This window comes from Heptranchias perlo, chromosome 27 (assembly GCF_035084215.1).
Source record: "Heptranchias perlo isolate sHepPer1 chromosome 27, sHepPer1.hap1, whole genome shotgun sequence".
In the NCBI taxonomy this organism is placed as follows: domain Eukaryota; kingdom Metazoa; phylum Chordata; class Chondrichthyes; order Hexanchiformes; family Hexanchidae; genus Heptranchias; species Heptranchias perlo.
Window position 1 is genome coordinate 16,779,625 of NC_090351.1, and position 16,457 is coordinate 16,796,081.

The following is a 16,457-nucleotide window of genomic DNA, read 5'->3' on the forward strand; positions in this document are numbered from 1 at the left end:
GTGATGTGAGTGGAAAATATAACCATAGCTTCTTGCTTCCATCACTGTTAAAATACACCCGACAGTGTGCCTGGCCAGAAGAATAAAAATTTTGTTGCACTACTTAGACACAGGTATTTAACAACATTTTCTAGTTGTTTTAAGCATAATAGTCAAAATAGTAAATAAATCTCAACATTTTTAATAAGTATCTAAATCTTTCCACGGTGTTAAAATAAAGTTAAAATATTAAGCAACAGCTAACAGCTTAACAAATGTAGACGATTTTACTTAGTACAAAAGGTTACAAATCCATGTACTGGATGAACACAGCAATTAACCGTTTACTGGTAGTTTTGAATAACTGCAGAAAAACATTTTGTAGCCTGTTAAGGCACCACACCCTGTTTATAAATCTCACCACTGCAATACTCAGACTTTAAAACAGAAGACTAACTTTGAATTGTAAATATTTTGCTTTGCATCATTTTTCCTCATAATATTGGTAATGATAATATTGCTTCATCTAAGATAAAATTTTTAGTAAAATATATACAGCAATCTCATGTAATACAATACTGAATCTTTCAATAGCACATTGAAGCAAGACATGAAATGCAAACCCTGTGCAAAAGACAAATTATAACAAATTTGGATTCCTATAAGTAGCACTATTATTATCAAGTTAAGCAACCCTAGTTCTATCAACTTAATACAACAATGCTCCCAAAGCTTTGTTCCTTGGTACTGTAATTTAATTTATTTTGCCACCATTCAAATTTATCTGACTTTTAAAATGCACCGGTACACATTTTGTCCTTACCTTTCTGACTCCCGGATTTGCACTGCAGGGGGTTGTGTTTGTTCAAACTGCTAATAGTTTGACCTTGTCTGTTCATGGCAGTGAAAGACTTGGTATTGTTGCTGGCTGCTGCTGCTGCCCTTGTAGTGGGGCCAGGAATCCTGAAGCAAAAAACATAATGTCTTGAGTGTAAATATGAAGCAGATTCAAGAGAGAGAATAGCGCTTTGCACAAGAGCAAAGAGACTATCTGGGTTTAACCACAAATGGAAACAGCGCTGGAATCAGCAGGGAGAAAAAAAAAGTTCAATTATGCTAATCCACATACTGAGACTAAAGTAAAGAAATTACCTCACCACTCTTTAGAAAGACGATATGTCTGCAGCATTATAGAACTTCTGTTTTATTTTAGATTAAAAGTTGCAGTTCATGACCACTAGTTCAGCTGCCAGCTTAATAATAAATATTAAGGTGGGTATGTGTTGGGTGGGGATTGGCAAGCGCCCAAGCCAACTTTAATATTTACCACAAGCCATTCATTACTATATCACAAATAAGGCATACACATTGCTGACTACAATGTCTTAATCCTATGGTTGAACAGTAGTTGGAACAAATGAACAGAAATAATGACACAAGGACTGAGATTAGTACTCAGAACAAGCAATTTTCTCTTCTGAATCAAAAGCAAAATACTGCGGATGCTGGAAATCTAAAATAAAAACAGAAAGTGCTGAAAAAGCTCAGCAATTGAGGCAGCATCTGTGGAGAAAGAAAGGGAGTTAACTGAAAAGTTAACTAACGTTCTCTACAAATGCTGCCTGACTTTGAGCTTTTCCAGCATTTTCAATTTTCTCTTCTGGTTGGTTCACAAGAAATTTAGTAAAGATTGATTATTTAATCATTTTACTCTTTTTTTCAGCAAAGCATATTTTATATAAATATTGGAATGATTATCCAATCAAAATAAAAATTGCATTTAACAATATTTCTACAATGTCATATATCTATTTATTGAAGTCCCAGGTTCAAATACATATGATTTGCAGCAAATTGCAAAAAAACTCCTTTTTGGTTGATGTGCATCTAATTATTTTTCAGTATCATCACTTGTTCTTGATTTCCTCATATCACTTAAACCTGTCTTACATTCTTTGTCATTTTCTCCAACAAGCTCTTGGATCCATTTTTTCCAGGACATTTAATTCTGCTTCCAGCCGGTAAGACTAAACTGAACTGTAAATATAGAAATAACCAATGCTGTGGTATCTTGCATTACAGACATGTTTATGCAAATACTGTAGAATTTTTTTTTTCTTCTGATGTACCATGTTCTTTTCACATAGAATGCCTTTTGTCTGCCAAAATCTATTGACTGCTCCATAGTGTGGTCCCTTTTAGAGGTCCCAAGTTTCAAATCTAACCATTCCAATAGTAACTTTCAAATGGACAAAAGGCATTGGTGATAGTGTGTTGAACCTCTTTGCTGTTGGACGAAAGGAGTTTTTTGAAGGATTTGTTCTTCCCATCTAAAACCATTCCAATATGCTTCTAAATTGAAATGCAACTTGATCATTTCTTAGATATACACCATTTGCCTTTTCCCTGCACTAAAATAATTTCCATTTATATAGCATATTTCACATCCTCAAAATGATCTAAAGTGATTCACAGCCAAGGAATTACTTTTGACAGCTGACTGCCCAATCGGTAACACCTACCAAAAAGCAATGCTCATAGGGAGTGTCAGCCTAGATTATATGGTTGAGTCCCTATAGTGGTGCTTGAACCTACAACCTACTGTCTAAGAGGCAATGATGTTACCACTGAGCCAAGCTGACAAAGTACTGTCCTCAATTATGAGGAATGCACATGGATCATCGTCAGGATCTCGTATACAATAAGTGGCTAATAAGAAAATCCACTGATATTAATGGATAGAAAATCACAGGCAGTGCAGCCATGTTTTTCCCAAATATGCCACTCACTGCATGCGAGGCCCCAACAAAAGGCTCTAAAAGGCTAAATGCCAGCATTAAAATAAACAAAAGAAATTACAAAGAGAGCCCAGAAAAGCCCTTTGAACACATACTTTCAGATATCCTTGGGCCTTTAAAGGTCCACCCACCTTCGCCCCATGCCCCCTTCTTGCCAAGTTTCCAAGGTATGCAGGGAACTTAAAATTCAGCAAGCCCACTGGCCATCAAATGGAGCTGCACCCTTCCCCACATCCTTTTTGGCACTCCGAGCACATGATGAATTGGGAAGACCCAAGAATTGGGTTATCTGGTGCCAGTAGTTGTTAAAGGGCTGCTGGTCACCCTTAAAGGGAAACTGGTTGCAAATTTAAAACATGACAGAAGTAAGGCAGAGAGGCAGAACAGTACCACTTTAAGTTACTGATTTGCAGCTGCTCCTGTAGGAGGTTCTAGAGAGAATGATGGACCACACCCTTGGGAGCAGTGTGCGCTTAATTATATCGCTCTTCTCCTCATGACCTTGGGCTCCTTTAAAAGGTGTAAAGCAGCCTTGCTCCCTTAGTGGCCATCCATCCAGTCTTCTTGCCCCTCAAATAGTGCCGAGTTACATAAAATGAATAAATCATTGCAATTGCTCGGGATGAATGAACTACTCTCCACATTAATTCCAATGGGGAGCCGCATCAAAGGGAGCACAAGTCAGAGATAGGGTTTCAACACTGTGGGTACATTTCTCCAACTCACATTCATATTGAGTGTGGCTCCCCACTGGAAGCACAAGATCAATGAATTTATACTAATGTGTACTGCCAAGCCACTAACACTAAGTATTCCAATGAACAAGAAAGCTGGCCTAAGAGAAGTTTGCTCCTGGGAGGACATGCCATGTCAGGATATTGTTCAATGACATGAAAAGGCTGTGAAGGAGTAAAATGCATTCCATCACTGAATAAGGATCACAACCACAAATGGAACCCAGGATATGAACAAGCTCTCTGAGGCCAAACGGACAGTGACATACCTTTTATTTTTGAGAGTTTGGAGGAAATTGAAAAAGTTGAGGTGGAGGTCTCCCACAACAGTGGCTGGTAAGTTTCTTTGCAAACTTAGAACATATAGAAAAATATGGCTCTCCCTGTAGGTACACACCACATTTCCCCAAGTAGAGAGAGCATAGGTGCAGGCTGGCAAGAGCCATGGCTTAGGAGCCCTCATGTATGCACAGTATACTGCTAGAGACCAGCTAAAGCCTCACAGCTTACTAACATTGATAAACTTCTCACTACTTGTCCAGGCAGGACCACATCACCCATTAGGGCGTTGGCTTGCATTATATCTGAAGCCAAGTGGGCAGAATCCCAGCTCTCTGCAACAGGTTTATCCCTCCAGATCCCATTAATGAGCTAGACTGGCTGTGCAATCAACAGTACCTTGAAGTACTGCAAACCTGCCTAGCTTAGATAAAAGATTAACAAGTCTTTCCTGGAGAGATGATTCAGTTTCAATCTTTCATTGCCATGCATATCATCTTGAAGCCTTCTCGATCCCAAAGAGACATTGCTTAACTCTCCTCCCATCCCCAGGAGGATGGTCATTAGCTGGTCATTAGGCAAATGACAAGCATAGGTTTAAGCCCTCATTAGGTAGGCAACTGGTGCCAGGACTTCCTCACAAATGGCTTGATGAGCATCATAACTTGTCATAAAACATTTGATGGGATATGTTATTTGTCTGCATTGTGGTCTATGCTATTGTCAAGAGGGTGATGCCAATGCAGTCACAGTCTAGTTGATAACTGGCCAGAACTAAATTCCTCAGTAGTAATGAAAGTTGGGTAAATTCAAATCTCAATCATTTAAACAGCTGCATTCTCCAGTTTGTTTCTTGGGCCATTAAAATTTGGTATTACATTTATCACTTTTGTGGATTCATTGGGCAGAGACATGAATAGGTGACATGTATTATATCTAAAGAAAAAATGCAAATGTATAATATTAGCTCGTAAATTGGTCCGAGCAATATAGCAATATTGGTGAGTAAGTTGCTCTTTTTAGCGGTCACTTCCTTGAACTGCAAGTTCAAATAACATCAGCGATCTTTCCCAGGCTGTGTGAGTGGTGGAAAGATCTCTATGTCCCCTCAACCAATCAGCTTGAAGCAAGCCACACTGCGACAACTAGGAAGTGCTGTTCATAGACAAACAGTGCAAACTAAAAACCCGGATGTGCCCGATAAGGTATTATAAAATGACATGGAGAAAGCAAAATAAAGTGAGGATAAGATTAGAAGACTGAGATAAAGAGACAGAACGAAAAAGTTGGAAAAAAAATTTTTTTTTTTTTTAAATTTCCAAAAATTATTAAAAATCAAGAGTAATGAGACTCCACATTTTTAAAAGTTCATTTTTAGCGCACTAAACAGCTAAACTTTTTTAGTTTAGACTTAAAAAATTGAGCGTGCCTGTTTTGTGGCGATATTAGTTAGTTTCCAGCTGGGCAGGAGAGCAAGTTGACGTCGGTCCATTGATTCTATTGATTGCAGCTGTCGATATACCTTTAAGGCGAAGCTGTCAGATCGCCAGCTAGGAAGAACAAGTTCTGGATTTCCACATTTGACTGTGCACATGTGCTCGCCAGGACTTGCTCTTCAATTACTCCACTAATAACGATGACCCCTCTGTTGGGCTCACCATTATTTTTAAAGCAATTTCCGGCCCATTATTTAACACACTACTACCTGATCAGCACTATTTTATTGGCTCACATTTATCATGCAGGGCAATCTTCTACAATTCCCTATAATTCACTCACCAAATGGCCCCACAGGTAACATTTGCTAAGTGGTTCACTAAAGAGAGCAGATTTCTAGGTTGGTGAATGTATATGGTAAACAACTTACATCTTTATAGCATCTTTAACATAGAAAAGCATAACTTCTGTGAAGTGACTTGGGATATGAACCTAGAGATATAAATAGAGGAGGGCTGTGCATGAAGATCCTGAGGAACAGGACCACATCCAGTAGATTAGGTTCGAGAAGACAAGCAAAAGGGGAAGTACTGTGATTTCAAGCAGTAGTGCAATACAAACATTTCACTTGTAGGGATATAAATGGTAGTGCTATTTTCAAACATGGTCCCAAGAATCTATTTGAGTAAGTTGGTAGCAGATGCACGGTAGTTGAGGTACAGTAGTGTAATGGAGGGTGTAGTGTTGATGGTGCGCTATATTGTGAAAAACAGGACAGAACAATTTGTGCAGGAGCCAGATTAGTCACTTGGGTGAATGTGTTGTCAGTGATTAGCACACATGTCTTCACAGGCATTAAGTAATTTTCTCCTATTCCTCACTGTTCTCTACTAAATATTTGGATTGAGCCTCCTCAGTCACCTTTTGCATTCTAACTTCTCTATTGATGGCAACATTGTTCAAGATGCAACAGATGGCTACCACTTTGGAGATATAGCCACACCGCCCTGCACCCCACCCTTCCCCAACAATCCAAACAATGGAATCTCGACTTGAGCAATGGTATTTTCCACCAGAATTTTAGCGATGACATGAGCCTTGCTATAATAGCGATCTGTGCATGTGTGGATTTCTGAATGGGGTCATCAGTAAGGACTCCAGAGAGGCTCCTTGTTCCCCTTAAGCTAACCACCCAGTCTCCCTTCTCCTTCAAATAATAGAGGAACAGTACAAAGTGAAGACATCATGGCTGCTATCAGAATACCAGGCATTTAGTCCTGTGGTCCAAGACCGCCTAGATATCAATGGAATAGATCTTCTAAAATGGTGTTGAAATGTTTAGAAATTCATATTTTGTACAATCAACCCATTGTTAAATCATAACACTGTATTTTATTATTATGAAACTGCTGCAATTGATTAATTTGTCCTGCAGAGAAACTGTAACTGATGTTTTACAATGCATTTGACACTGAAAAACTGCACTATATTCTTAATATAATATTGCCATAAATTATAATACGGTTCTATAATGACATTTTATAAAAATAAATCTGAATTATCTATAGCATTGTTATGTTGTTATTGAACTGCACAGTATTTAGATTAATTTTAAACAGTAAGTATCAATCATTCTGATTCCATTATATGACTGACTAATCAAATTCAGGACTCACTTTTGATTTATAACCATGCCCCTCCCCCTCCCAACAATACTCTCAGGATAGGACATTGATAAGGCTTTAACTGTCCTTAAGAAGTATTTTCTCTCTTTTTCATGCTAATTTGCTTTCACCTATTTTATGATGAGACCAAGACTCAGAGCAATACTAATTATAGACAGGGGGTGAAATTCGTCTTGGCCAATACCACAAAATGGGCGATAGCGAATGGGCAGCGCGTTTTACAATCTGCCTAATTTTCTTTGTGGTGTGTAAATCGGGCTGCTGATTTGTGTTGCCCGTTTTGCGTTACCGCACAAGATTAATTTCACTCCCAAATAGTCTGTTACCGCTTTTATCTATCTCGCTCACCTTTTTACTTATATTTACAATTTCGTTTAAAAAAGCAACCTGAGGAAAATAGGCGATACTCTTCATCCTAAATCATATGGTAATATTTTGAAATTCAAACATCAAAAAACCTCCACAAAAAGTGAGTTCAAGGAAGTGATTCCATCTCAAACATAAACCACTCACTCCTACAGTATAAGGTGACATCCGAACCTAACTATTTCTGCATTGTAATTCTCTGACAGCACAATCTGTAACCTCATGGGCCGGCATACTCTCACTCTACCATTACCAATAAGCCAGGAGATCAACCCTGGTTTAATGAGGAGTGTAGACGAGCATGCCAGGAGCAGCACCAGGCGTACCTAAAAATTAGGTGCCAACCTGGTGAAGCTACAATTCAGGACGACATGCATGCTAAACAGCGGAAGCAACATGCTATATGCAGAGCTAAGCGATTCCACAACCAACGGATCAGATCAAAGCTCTGCAGTCCTGCCACATCCAGTCGTGAATGGTGGTGGACAATTAAACAACTAACGGGAGGAGGAAGCTCTGCAAACATCCCCATCCTCAATGATGGCGAAGTCCAGCACGTGAGTGCAAAGGACAAGGCTGAAGTGTTTGCAACCATCTTCAGCCAGAAGTGCCGAGTGGATGATCCATCTCGGACTCCTCCCGATATCCTCACCATCACAGAAGCCAGTCTTCAGCCAATTCGGTCCACTCCACATGATATCAAGAAACGGCTGAGTGCACTGGATACAGCAAAGGCTATGGGCCCCGAAATGTAGCGCTGAAGATTTGTGCTCCAGAACTAGCTGCGCCTCTAGCCAAGCTGATCCAGTACAGCTACAACACTGGCATCTACCCGACAATGTGGAAAATTGCCCAGGTATGTCCTGTCCACAAAAAGCAGGACAAATCCAATCCGGCTAATTACCGCCCCATCAGTCTACTCTCAATCATCAAAGTGACGGAAGGTGTCGTCGACAGTGCTATCAAGCGGAACTTACTCACCAATAACCTGCTCACCGATGCTCAGTTTGGGTTCCGCCAGGACCACTCGGCTCCAGACCTCATTACAGCTTTGATCAAAACATGGACAAAAGAGCTGAATTCCAGAGGTGAGGTGAGAGTAACTGCCCTTGACATCAAGGCAGCATTTGACCGAGTGTGGCACCAAGGAGCCCTCGTAAAATTTAAGTCAATGGGAATCAGGGGGAAAACTCTCCAGTGGCTGGAGTCATACTTAGCACAAAGGAAGATGGTAGTGGTTGTTGGAGGCCAATCATCTCAGCCCCAGGGCATTGCTGCAGGAGTTCCTCAAAGCAGTGTCCTTGGCCCAACCATCTTCAGCTGCTTCATCAATGACCTTCCCTCCATCATAAGGTCAGAAATGGGGATGTTCGCTGATGATTGCACAGTGTTCAGTTCCATTCGCAACCCCTCAAATAATGAAGCAGTCCAAGCCCGCATGCAGCAAGACCTGGACAACATCCAGGCTTGGGCTCATAAGTGACAAGTAACATTCACGCCAGAAAGTGCCAGGCAATGACCATCTCCAACAAGAGAGAGTCTAACCACCTACCCTTGACATTCAACGGCATTACCATCACCGAATCCCCCACCATCAACATCCTGGGGGTCACCATTGACCAGAAACTTAACTGGACCAGCCATATAAATACTGTGGCTACAAGAGCAGGTCAGAGACTGGGTATTCTGCGGCGAGTGACTCACCTCCTGACTCCCCAAAGCCTTTCCACCATATACAAGGCACGAGTCAGGAGTGTGATGGAATACTCACCACTTGCTTGGATGAGTGCAGCTCCAACAACACTCAAGAAGCTCGACACCATCCAGAACAAAGCAACCCGCTTGATTGGCACCCCATCCACCACCGTAAACATTCACTCCCTTTACCACCGGCGCATTTTGGCTGCAGTGTGTACCATCCACAGGATGCACTGCAGCAACTCGCCAAGGCTTCTTCGACAGCACCTCCCAAACCCGCGACCTCTACCACCTAGAAGGACAAGAGCAGCAGGCACATGGGAACAACATCACCTGCACGTTCCCCTCCAAGTCACACACCATCCCGACTTGGAAATATATCGCCGTTCCTTCATCGTCGCTGGGTCAAAATCCTGGAACTCCCTTCCTAACAGCATTGTGGGAGAACCACAACCACACGGACTGCAGCGGTTCAAGAAGGCGGCTCACCACCACCTTCTCAAGGGCAATTAGGGATGGGCAATAAATGCCGGCCTCGCCAGCGACGCCCACATCCCATGAACGAATAAAAAAAAGCTATCCATCTTTCTCCATGTTTTCAACACATTGCAAAGTCAGCACTGATACTTGACGAAAAAATTAAACTCTGTCACTGTCTACATATTTTTTAAAGCCACATATATATTGAAGGAGATGCTAAGCTTGAAACATTAAATACCACTGCATAAAACTTGACAGTCTTCGTGGTTTGTTTTGGCACCAAGAATCCAGGGACATTTTGCCATTTATTAATGCACAATAATTTATTAGCCTGAGCATGTAGCGATGCCATAAATATCAGAGAGGCGCTAACCTGGACTGCATGTCTATGTGGGGAATGTCAGTCTGAGTCCTGTGCCAGATGACGGGATGTTGTGTTGTCAATAGCCATTAATATCCAGTTGCCTATTTCTAGAAAAAAGAAAATCACATAAGTTATACTTTCACCTTTAAATTCAATTGAATACAAAATTCTTAGAAATACGGTAGAATCTAGCCATACACAATCGTTTGGGAGACAAAAACATATGAAGACATCGATTCTTACGAGATCTATAAAGTTACTTATTGAGGGTAAAATAAATTGACATATGACAAACATTTGCTTATATCAGCATATATTATTACTTTTCCATAATTTAAAGACCCTTTTGTAATGCTGTCTATGGAACTCATATGAAGAATGTAGCACACACAATTGACAGAGGGGGGACAATTTTCATCTGTAGATGCAGGGCAATTCTGGCTGATTAAGAACTGATGTGAATCCTGCCAGCATGGCAAAGTGCTAACAGCAACTAATTTTCTGGGATAAGCTCAATTCCACAATCACTCTTAGGTCAAAATGCAAATTCAAATGGTTTTATGAGTACACCAATGGTGAGTGTGAAATTTAGAGGGATAGGACCAATTTAAGGGAAGTGTCACAAATATTCTGAAAGCTATTGCAAAAGTTCAAAAGGCACCCATTAGCAGCCTTTGCCAAAACTGAATGGCATAGAGGACTAAGAAGTGGCAGGCAAAAATGAAAGCAACCGAAATGCAAGTTAGAGGTATTAGTCTTCAGGCCAGGGACTGAGCAATCCAGCATCTGACTCCTTGTTTGATGGCTGCTGAAATGGAGGCAGTGCCACTCCTTGACTAAGCATTGCTAACTGGTACTGACACTGGATGTGCCAGTCTCATGCCACACAGGAGTTGCAGGTGTCCTTGCAGGAGCTGGCATTGCTCTGCATCTGGTTCTCTGCTGACCTAGATCTTGCATAGATAGTTATCCATTGTTGTTGTCAGGTAGGTATGCCCTGGCCTGCAGATATGTCTGGTGGCATCTTAGTGTGTGTAGGCAAACAGGCTATGTTACCTTTGCATATCTTCTTTTATCCAGTGCCACTGAAAATAGGACATACTGTGCTTAAGGTGCTACTGAGGGGGCATAAAACATCAAGGTTAGTCAAGCATTTATATATCTCAGTGATGCCATTGTTACTGTTTTCCCTGCCTCTATTGGGAAAGAGAACCTCTGCATACACTAACAATCTGCCAAAGAAAGAAAGTATTTGCATTATATAGCACAGCATTGTGTCCTCAGAAAGTCCCAAAGTGCTTTGCAACCAACAGATTAATTTGAAGTGCAGTCACTTAGGTAAGCAAATGTGGCAGTCAATTTGCACACAGCAAGGCCCCACACGAAGCAAAAGAATGAATGACCAGCTAATCTGCTTTTGTGTGTTGGTTGAGAGAAGAACATTGGCCAGAACATCAGAACTCCATGTTCAAATAGTTCCCTTGGGATCTTTTACTACACCTTAGAAGAGAAATGGGTGTGATAATACTGGCAGGTGAGTATAGAGTGCCTTTCATGCAATCTGCCTGCCTACTGTCTCTCTGTAGGTTGTTCTTCTTCTCCCAATCACTTTGAATAGGAGAATTGTCATTGGCAACCCCTTTGGTGCCAGTAACAGTGCAGGAGGCAAAAAAAAGTTAGAACAATTGGCACAAAGTCTCATGTGAATTTAATTGCGAGCAGAAAAGAAAACAAGGAAAACAATTCTCCAAAAATGTCCAGTGTGCCCTTCAAGTACCCCATGACCTCTCAGTCCTCAGTTACCCTGGATGCGCTTTACACTGGACATCCTGCACATTTGCATATTGGGAAATTGCATGCAGGATGTCCCCATCTCCACTACTAAATTTTAAATGAAACTTCTGCCTGTTCTGAATGGGAGCTTCTGCCAGCCAACCAAACATGCTCACCACAAACCTCAACAGCACACAGAATGGGTCTCAATCAGTCAGTACTGATCGCTGCCAAATTTCACATTTTGTCCGTGCACGTTTCTGTGGAAAAATAAAGACTAAAACCAGCCCTAGAGTATATGAGAGTTTCTTCAGCTATGGGTGATGAAGTCACTGATGAAGTGCATTAGATTGCGCTGTAACCAATTTTATTGTGAGATGCTCCTGTATTTAGAGTTGGCTGGAATATAGCAGAAGAATGCAGATGATTCAAACAGGACTAGGCACAAGTACTATAACTGGACAGCTGATTAATAGTGCCTTAAGACGAGGGATGAAGCATAAATCTTGAGCTTGTCCAAGCTTATACAATTACTGTACCAGATTAACAGCTGTGAGGTTGCAAGATCATCACATATGATACAAATTAACACACATTGCTTAAAATAAAAGTGCTGCTTTAAAATCTTAAAACCAGATTGCAGAATGTGGTTTAGGACGAAATAAATCAATCATGGATGTGTGGATAAAATGCAAACCAGCATCAAAGCCAAGGAATCCCCTATTCAGGAAGATGATGAATCAATTATTCCTTTCAGAAAGGAAATATCCAGAGATACTAAGATGCCAAAAGAGTCAGTAAACTTCGAGGAAAATCTTTAGAGCATGATGGTAATCCTTTAATCATCAAGAGATTTCCTCTATAAAATGACATTCTTTTCTAAGCAATCCATCCATGTAATCCATGTAATTGATTGAATTTTTTGAGGAGGTAACAAGGAGGGTCGATGAGGGTAGCGCATTTGATGTAGTCTACATGGATTTTAGCAAGGCTTTTGACAAGGTCCCACATGGCAGACTGGTCAAAAACGTAAAAACCCATAGGATCCGACGGAAAGTGGCAAGTTAGATCCAAAATTGGCTCAGTGGCAGGAAGCAAAGGGCAGTTGTCGACAGGTGTTTTTGTGCCTGGTAGGCTGTTTCCAGTGGGGTTCCACAGGGCTCAGTACTAGGTCCCTTGTTTTTTGTGGTATATATCAATGATTTAGACTTAAGTGCAAAGGGCATAATTAAGAAGTTTGCAGATGATACAAAAATTGGCCATGTGGTTGATAGTGAGAAGGAAAGCAGTAGACTGCAGAAAGATATCAATGGACTGATCAGATGGGCAGAAAAGCGGCAAATGGAATTCGATCTGGGGAAATGTGAGGTAATGCATTTGGGGGGGGCGGTGCAAGGAAGGCAAAAGAGCCAACGGCGACATGAGGAAAAACCTTTTTACGCAGTGAATGGTTATGATCTGGAATGCACTGAGGGGTTGGTGGAGGCAGATTCAATCATGGCTTTCAAAAGGGAATTGGATAAGTACTTGAAGGGAAAAAATTTACAGGACTACGGGGAAAGGGCTGGGGAGTAGGACTAGCTGGATTGCTCTTGCAGAGAGCCGGCACGGGCTCGACAGGCCAAATGGCCTCGTTCTGTGCTGTAACCATTCTACGATTCTATGAATTCACAATAAATGGGAGGATACTGATAGGTGTAGAGGAACCGAGGGACCTTGGAGTGCATGTCCACAAATCCCTGAAGGTAGCAGGACAGGTAAATAAGGTGATTAAGAAGGCATACAGGATACTGTTCTTTATTAGCCGAGGCATAGAATATAAGAACAGGGTGGTTATGTTAGAACTGTATAAAACACTAGTTAGGCCACAGCTTGAGTACTGTGTACAGTTCTGGTCACCACATTACAGGAAAGATGTGATTTCACTAGAGAGGGTACAGAGGAGATTTACGAGGATGTTGCAAGGACTGGAGAATTTTAGCCATGGAGAAAGATTGTATAGGCTGGGATTGTTTTCTTTGGAACAAAGGAGGCTGAGGGGAGATTTAATTGAGGTGTATAAAATTATGAGGGGCCTAGATAGAGTGGATGGGAAGGACCTATTTCCCTAAGCAGAGAGGTCAATATCCAGGAGGCATAGATTTAAAGTAATTGGTAGAAGGATTAGAGGGGAGCTGAGGAGAAATTTTTTCACCCAGAGGGTGGTACGGGTCTGGAACTCACTGCCTGAAAGGGTGGTGGAGGCAGAAACCCTCATCACATTTAAAAAGTACTTGGATATGCACTTGAAGTGCCGTAACCTACAAGGCTACGGACAAAGTGCTGGAAAGTGGGATTAGGCATGATAGCTCTTTTTCGGCTGGCACGGACATGATGGGCCTCCTTTTATGCCGTAAATTTCTATGATTCTAATCTAATATACAGATAACAGTAATTCATTGGTTGTGCTTGAATGGCAGGCATCTTTGTGCTCATATGAAAATTATAAGATGGAATCTCCAGATGATTAGTTAGATAAAAACATAATAGGTGTACCACTGAGCCATACAAATCAGGAGGATCTCGGTTTTGATTCCCGGTCTGCATTGATTTAACTGATTAATCTGAGCCTCCCTGGACTAGAGGGTGGGAAAAAAAAATCACCCAACCTCCCTATTCCTGATGGTTATCCAGTAATTGTTATGGAAAATAAACATGGGTATGAACACTGGATGAGTAAAGAATTGAGCTCAATTGTGATACCTGTCATTGCATATATCTGCTGACATTCACTATCAAGGCTCACAGAAGAGGACACGCCATCTCCAGAAGAGGAGCGAAGTACATTACAAAAAAATTTAAAATTATTTTCTACTTCTGGTTTATTTCTATCAGAATGGCTTTTGGCGAGTTTTAGACAGACTGGAATGGGGGTGAGCTGTTAACAGTCAATTTTCCTTGGTCAGTTCAGTGGCATAACTTCAAGTTTAAATTTGGACAGACTGAAAGAGCAGAGCAGTGGTGTGAGATAAAAAGAGTTTAAGTCACATTTAAAAGGATGAAAACAATTAAAAGAGAGTGTCACAATACAGGGACCAAAATTCTGAAAGCCTTTGGAAACCTTAAAAAAGGATCTCAATCTATTAACAGTCTTTTCCAAGGCTTAAGGGGTGGATGAATAAGAAAGGCAATAATGAAGAAAAGGGTAAACCCAAGATGCAGGCATGAGGAAGTGATGGTGCAGCCCAGTACCTGACCCTGTTTGATGGTTGCCTGAAGTGGAGGTGGTCTGACATGAGATGTTGGTGAAGGCAGTGGACCTCTGCACCATTCCATGGCACCATCCCTATAGGGCAGCAATACAACATGCCTGCAAGGAGATAGATGCAGGCCTGATGCTACAACTGATTATTATTGTCACTGGACGAGCCTGGCCAGTGCTGCATAGTAGCTGTATCTGCTTTTCCGCTGACCTAGATCCTTAGAGTAGATCCCTATAGTTACTGCCAGTTAGGTGTGCCAAAGCCTGCAGATATGATAGGTGGCATCTTGGCAGGTGAAACAAAAATTAGTGATTGCTTCTTATCACAATTGCAAAAGATACTGAACATAATTGTGAAGCATACAGTAATTCTAAAAGGAAGGGTATTCATTGGCATGTTCAACAGTTATAGGATATAGACAGAGCACTAAATGGAAGATGCTGCTTTTATCATCGTTTTTACTTAAGTGATCATAGAACAGCACTGATGCTGACCATAGAAAAATCTACAGTTGAGAGTGACCTGAAAACAGAAAAATACTGGCTATGGAGGTACTGCATACGATAAACATATCATACAGCACACCTAGCTGCTCATTGGGTATATTGCCCACCGCTTTGAAGTTGGCGGCCATTTCTTTTCAACCCTTAGTATAATTTCTATTCTAATTAAGCCTGTCATACAAAAGTACACTTCTACTGCATATATTCCAAAGCAGTAAATGTTCAGGTAAAGATAATTGAAGAGGAACAGAAATAAATATTTCTATGTTACTTTTATTAAACAGATGGAGCATGAGGTAGGAAAAAAAATATCCCAATCTAAAATGTTCCAAGCACTGCTAAATGTAAGGGAACATTTTGTGTTACTGCCCTCTAATGTCCAAATTTGGATAGCACTTCTAGACATCTGGACTGCATATGGCTGTTTAATGAATCTGTTATACTAAGCATATCCCTATTACCCAATTATGTACAGTAGACCCAAAATTGCTTTGCCGTTCTGACATACTTCTGCTGTAACAGTGGAACGGTCGCAAACTCCTCCAGGACATGGAAACACCCAAGTCCCAGAATTGCAATAGAGTTCTAGTAACCTTGCTTGGGGCAGAGCGTCTTCACCCTCCCCAAAACAAGGCCACTGAAACTGAAGGGGCAGGGATGAAAGTTCGGTCTCTCTACATTGGGAATTCCAGCATCTTGAGTCTCAAACAGGCCTGGTTTAAGTTTGGAGGCAATATATGCTGAGTGAGATAAGACATATTGGCTTCCTGAAGGGTCTAAGTGCACTCCACCGGGAATATCCAGGCCCAGGAAGCAGCCTGGACCCTTGAAGACAATGACATTTTATCTTTTTTTTAATATTAATGATATTATCAGCCTCCTTACAAAAGGAGGCTGCAGGGACCACAAAGTTGACTTTGGGGGGGAATGGACAACCCCAATGATAGCAGGCTGACCAGCATCCAAGATGCATCCCTATGGACACAGGTGCCCATCAGCAATATTTAAATAGACTCCCACTGATTCTACATAGTCCAGTAAGGTGAGTGACTGAGGTCACCAGAGACCATGATCCCACAGTAACGTCCCCAAGCAATTTTATGGCCAGTGGCTTTTTCT

The 16,457-nt window shown here is 41.2% G+C and overlaps 1 protein-coding gene across 1 annotated transcript in view; it reads right to left on the minus strand.

Moving 5' to 3' along the window:
- The window catches only part of LOC137344431 (neuron navigator 1-like), a 420,186-nt gene extending 410,269 nt beyond the window's left edge, over window positions 1-9,917 (minus strand). Inside the window, exons 1-2 of the mRNA XM_068007396.1 lie at window positions 9,830-9,917; window positions 803-942 (exon numbers count right to left, since the gene is read on the minus strand). Coding sequence (XP_067863497.1) covers window positions 803-942; window positions 9,830-9,840 — 151 coding nt within the window. The 5' untranslated portion in view covers window positions 9,841-9,917. The remainder of the gene's footprint in view (window positions 1-802; window positions 943-9,829) is intronic.
- Between the last annotated feature and the right edge of the window lie 6,540 nt (window positions 9,918-16,457).